The following is a 5,952-nucleotide window of genomic DNA, read 5'->3' as shown; positions in this document are numbered from 1 at the left end:
TGCAAAAAAAAAAGAACACCCCAGGAAACTCTGGACCAGCCCCCCCCAATCCCATGCTTAGTAATAATCCACATTATTTCTGCAAAGGTGGCTATTTCTATGGGCAGTTTTATTACGTAAACTCAAATAAACTAGAAGCATGGGAATATTGAAGCTACTCACAAAAATGAATAAGATAGGAAATGATGAAATATGAGAACTAATGAACAACAGCGAGACCGGTACTTTGAGGAGTCCAGTAACCAGCAAAACTGGCGGAGGAAGACACATGGCCCCAGTGAGCAATATCAAGAACAAAAGCGGGTGAGAGCAAAAAGCAGAAATTCAAATCACATCAAATTGCTCTCAGAGGGGCCGGCAGGTGGCGTTGTGGTTAAGGGCGCTGGACTCCCATGTGGCCAACCATGGCTTGAGTCCTGGACCTGGCAGCTTGCTTTCTCATTTTCCCTCTCTTCCTCTCTCTCTCACTCAGTCCCTCTCTGATCAAATTAAAATAAATGAAGTTAGATAAAAATAATTATATTTTTTCTTTTTCTTTTTTTTTGCTATAGGGCACATGCACTTACCAGAAAAAGAGAGAAACAGACAGAAAGCAAGAAATCCCCCCCCCCCAGGGGGGATGGCCACGCCGCAATCCCTTCTCCATTCTCCTCTCGGGATCTTGGGCACGCACGCACACATGCCGGGAGTGAGTGTAAGCCACCAGGTCCGGGACTCAAACCGCGGTTGGCTACATGGGAGTCCAACGACATAGCCATCACGCCAACTGCTAGTCCCAATGAAATAATTCTTTATAGGGCTGGCAAGTGGCGTGGTGCATAAGGGTGTTGGACAACCCACATGGCCCACTGTGGTTCGAGTCCTGGACCTAGTGGTTTGCTTTCTCACTTTCCCTCTCTCTCTCTTTCTCTCTCTCGCTCTCACTCTAACTCTCTGTCCCTCTCTGGTCAAATTAAAATGAATAAATAAAATTAAAACAAAATAACTCTAAACACAATAACTTTTTTTCCTTTTTTAAATTGCTCTCAGAGTGGAAGGAGCTCTGGAAGTGGCTGACTGGGATTCCCCTGCAACCTCCTGGGCTGCTTGTTCCACCCCGGGGCAATGCGGACCTCACCCAAAGCTGCATCACATCTGGCCTCCCAGGGCCCCTCATCTCCTGCGTCGTCACAAATGTTGACACCCACAAGCTCCCAGAGCGCACGCCCAAACCACGTGTGTGTATACATGTACACACAGACAGCCAACGAGCTCTGGGACATAGATACCCGTGTTCCGGAGCTGCATTCTGCTGTGTATGTGGAAGCACTCCTACACATGCATACACACGTGTTCCCACGGCACCACCATGTCAGAGATGTTGGCACGTCCACGCGCCCCGGCACGCTGGACCCATGTTTTGGATCACACCTGCGTTCATGTCCATGCGCCATCTACACGCGTGTGGAGTCCCATTTACAGAGGGTGTCCAGGCGAGGGCACACACGTTAACGCGTGGCATGATCCCATCACACGCTTGCCTCCCGCGGCACCTACACCGGTGTGGCAGACCCAGCGCCCCATGCAGGCCTGCAGGGTGGGAGGTCATACCTCGAGCTCCCTCAGCAGTTCCGACTGACCACACGACTCCAGGTCTTCAAGGGCTTCCCCGAACACGCGCCAGAAGCCCTCCTCGTGGGCGGGGCCGGGGGCTGAGCTGCAATGTAGGAACCAGAGCGTCAGCTCCGGGCAGGTGGGCAGGCAGGCGGGTGGGCTGGGCCTGAGGAGTCTTCGGGGCCCCAGGACCCAGCGGCGGGCTCCAGGGGTCATAGGGTGGGCGGGCAGGCAGGCGAGCGGGCGGGCGGGCGTCCTCGGTGGCAGTGCTGGGGCCCCAGGGCAGTGGTTGGTGACACGGAATGGGGGGAAGACGCAGTTAGGGCGACCAAGACTGTGTCGGTTGGCCAGTTAGAACAAGGGCAGATGAGACGGGGTGGAGAGCGGTGACACAGGACGCCTAGGAAAAGAGACAGACGGACAGACAGACAACAGACAGAGACAAAGAGGAGACCCATGGTGCGGCCTCAGAAGACACCAGCCCCTGCCCCCACCCAGACACATGGCACCATGGGACAGTCACGGGACAGAGCTGGAGCCAGCGAGGACACAGAGAGATGGACGAGATGGAGCCTTGGTGCTGGGAAGTGGGTAGAGACCACCCTAACGCCCGTCCCAGGCTGGACGAGCCCCTGTCAGCGCCAACACTGAGCGGAGGCTGAGGAAGGAACAGTTCAGGCCAGCAGGGGGCGTGGAGGTCAAGGCTGCCGGATCCCACATAGCCGACTGCACTGTTCGAGTCCCGGACTCGGCAGCTTGAAAACACACTGGGTGGGACCAGCAGTTGGCGTAATGGCTATGTCACTGGACTCCCATGTAGTCGACCACGGTTCGAGTCCTGGACCTGGTTGCTTAAACTCACACTGGGTACATGTGAGTGTGTGCCCAAGATCCCGAGAGGAGAATGGAGGAGAAGGGATTGCGGCGTGACCATCCCCCCTGGGGGTGATTTCTCGCTCACTTGCATGTCCAAGATCCTGGGAGGGGACTGGAGGAGAAGGGATGGCAACGTGGCCATCCCTCTGGGGGATGATTTCTTTCTCTCTCTCTCTCTGTCTCCCTCTCTCTCTCTGGAGGCCTACAGGGAAAAAAAAACACACACACACACTTTTTTTTTTTTTAGAGGTTTTTGCCTTAGGGCATGTGTGTTCACTGGAGAAGAGAGACAGAGACAGTGAGAGGGAAAGTGAGAAATCACCCCCCAGGGGGGATGGTCACGCCGCAATCCCTTCTCCTCCATTCTCCTCTCGGGATCTTGGGCGCGCACGCACACGTGCCCAGCGTGAGTTTTAAGCCACCGGGTCCGGGACACGAACCGCGGTCGACTACGTGGGAGCCATTACGCTAACTGCTGGTTCCCAAAATAAATAATTCTTAAAAAAAAAAAAAAGTGTGAGGCTGAGGGCATTCACTCCATTCAAGTCAACTCCACCGAGACAAGCCCTCCATGGGCCCAGGGGCTGGGGGCTGGGAGGTGTGGCTCCTGTGGTCGGCGGGGGGCCGCGTGGCAGGGACGACAGCCAGGTGACTAACCAGGCAGACACACAGGGGCCCCCAGGAGGCTTGCACGTGTAGTGACAGAACGGAGGGAGGAATTCCTTCTGCCCGAGAAAGTGAGGAGAGCTTCCCAGAGACAGGAGGCTCTGAGCTGGGTTTGGGAGGATGAGTAGGAGTTCGCCAGGAAGGAACAGGAAAGGAAAGGGCATTCTAGGCAAAAGGAACTGCCGGGCCAAATCCAAGCGTGCAGGGTGGTGGCCAGGTCCAGACGAGGGGCAGGCTTCTCCGGAGGGCCTGCTCGCCGCAGGAGCCGGCTCCCAGAGCCAGGTCATCTGACCACAGCCAACGTCCCGGAAGCAACCCGGATGCGGGCAGGGAGGCCTGGGTGAGTTGTAAGGACAGGAGGCTCCCGCCAGGGAAGGGCAGGCCAGGCTGCGCCCCGCCCCACACCTCGCCTGCCCACGCCCTGCCCGGGTATGCGGTTCCCCCACGTCACCTGCAGAGGGCGCTCTGCTCGAGGCTCTCTCTCCAGAAGGGGCCATGATGCCTCCACCTCCCACTCAGACCTCCCTCCAGTCTCCCAGAGACCAGCGCTGCCCCCTCCTCGTGGTGCCCCTTCCACAGACCTAGCTGGTGGCTCCCACTCCTCCTCTTCCTCCTCCTCCGGGAAGCTCTCGCTGGCAGAGGCTGGGGTGTAGCTCATTCTCCGGGGCTCAGCGGGTGGGGGGCTGCTCCTCAGCCGGCCGGGCCTCCACTCCTGGGGGCTCATCCCCCGGGCCGCTGCCTGTGGGACGTAGGGCCCTGGCGGCAGAGGGGGGCATCTGCAGGGCCTGTCCCCTCCCTGGCCTTCCTGCCCCGCTGCCAGCCACACCCACACGGCCCCGCCTGGGCCAGGCCTCTGCGCCCCTCTGGGCTGCGTGACCACCAAGCCTCAGGGTCCCTCGCACCCCAGAATCCTCTCCGTCTCCGGGACGTCCAGCAGGGTGGCCACGCCAGACCCCAGGACCCTGCCCAAACTGCCCGGGGCTGAGCCGAGAGATGACCAAGAAACCCAGAGGGGCCCCAGAGAGGGCAGAGGTCCAGCGAGTGAGACCCAAGCTGGGAGCCCCCAAGGCCCTCCAAGGCCTCCCTCTGTCATCTTTACAGGACCTCAGGGGGTTTGTGTGGCTCTGGTCACAGATGCCATCCCTGAGGCCACCATGGGTCACAACACGCACCGCAGGGGAGGGCGCCAGGTCTAGGAGGGGGTGTGAACACCGTCTGAGCACCCCGTGTGCCAGAGTGGCAGAGGTGCGACCACCCGCCCCCAGCCTCCCAGCGGGCATCTGGGCCGTCAACCGGGGACTGGGGTTCACTTGGCTGTGCCCGTGGCCGGGCTCTGGGGACAGGGCCCTGGGCGGGGCTACAGGCCTTCTTCCCTCAAGTGTCCCAAGGCTGGTCCCACAGGAGCTGAGGGCCCCAAGGGAGCGGGTGCAGGGGGCAGCCCTGCAGAGCCCAGCGCCAGGCAGCCAGAGCACGCTGCTTGTCCCCAGGCTGAGCTGCTACCTGGGCCCCCAAAGCCACCCTCCGTGGCCGCACTGTCCCAGGACTCCACGGCGCTGTCCACGCTGGGCACGGCGGGGGGGCCAGCAGGCCGCCTTTGAGCGCCTCCGGAGGGTCCTCGTCCACGTCGCTGGCCTCGCTGAGGCTGCCCGACTTGCGGGGCATGAGGGGGTCTGGAAGGAAAAGGGGGTGTCACCTCTGATCACAGACAGCGGCTCAGCGAGACCCGGCTTCCCACACGGGGCGGCCTGGGACCTTGGGCACGGAGCCTAGGTGCTGGGCCTGCTGCTGGTACACGCGGGATGGGGTGGGACAACCGAGGCCGACCACCCAGCCAAGGTCACAGCGGGAGCCCGGATGAGCAGGGAGACCCCCAAAGTGTAGTCAGGGGAAACCGAGGGGTGTCCGGGTTCGAGCCTCGAAGCACACAGATGGGGACTCCGAGGGCAGGAGGGGATGGGCACGGGTTCGGAGCCACACTGCCCACACTAGCTGGGCTTGGCCCCTGCTGCCCCTCTGACCTGTCCCCTCAGCCGGGCCAGGTCCCCTCCCACCCCCACAGGGCTGAGGTGAGGGCACCGTGAGGCTGCGTATGGAAAGCGCGGCACGGATGCAGCACCGGCCCCTCCGACATGGCGAGGCCCTGGGGTGTGGAGCGAGGCTCACGGTCCAGCTGCTTCTTGATCTTCAGCGTGACGGTCTCTCCGGCCACCTGCAGGAGGTGGATGGCCTCGCTCAGCGGCCGGCCCTTGAGGCTAACACTGTTGATGGCCAGGATACGGTCCCCCACGTGGATGGCGCCAGTCCTGAGGAGCAGGCACAGGGCGGAGGATGGGGGTGAGTCTGTCCTCAGGAAACCCAGGGGAACCCCAAGGTGCAAGCCTGCCTGACCCCAGTTAAACCCAGCTGCAACAAATAAACAAGTGTGACCTTGGGTTGCATTACTAGAGGTATAAAGTCTAGAATCTGGGAGTCACAACCGGCTGGCACACACGAAGACGTCTGAGGTCATGTTGTCTGCCTGATTCGAGTTAGGTTCTGGGGCCAACGTCCAGCACAGGTTTGCTCTTATTTATTTACCTATTTATTTATTTTGGAGAGGTTTTCGCTATAGGGCGCGTGTACTCGCCAGAAAGACAGAGAGAGACAGAGAGACAGAAAGCGAGAAATCACCCCCAAGAGGGGATGGCCACGCCACAATCCCTTCTCCTCCATTCTCCTCTCGGGATCTTGGGCACGCACGCACACGCACACACACGCACCCGGCGTGAGTTTAAGCCACCGGGTCCAGGACTCGAACCGCGGTCGACTACATGGGAG

The 5,952-nt window shown here is 60.1% G+C and overlaps 1 protein-coding gene across 1 annotated transcript in view; it reads right to left on the bottom strand.

Moving 5' to 3' along the window:
- The window catches only part of GRIP2 (glutamate receptor interacting protein 2), a 50,416-nt gene that overhangs the window by 8,341 nt on the left and 36,123 nt on the right, over positions 1-5,952 (bottom strand). The window contains 5 exon segments of the mRNA XM_027776667.1: positions 1,591-1,696; positions 3,717-3,891; positions 4,636-4,713; positions 4,716-4,805; positions 5,299-5,438. Of these exon segments, the coding sequence (XP_027632468.1) occupies positions 1,591-1,696; positions 3,717-3,891; positions 4,636-4,713; positions 4,716-4,805; positions 5,299-5,438 (589 nt within the window).

This window comes from Tupaia chinensis, unplaced genomic scaffold, assembly GCF_000334495.1.
Source record: "Tupaia chinensis unplaced genomic scaffold, TupChi_1.0 Scaffold000704_1, whole genome shotgun sequence".
Taxonomy (NCBI): Eukaryota; Metazoa; Chordata; class Mammalia; order Scandentia; family Tupaiidae; genus Tupaia; species Tupaia belangeri.
The sequence above is the reverse complement of the archived record's forward strand: the minus strand, read 5'-3'. Positions and strand labels throughout refer to the sequence as shown.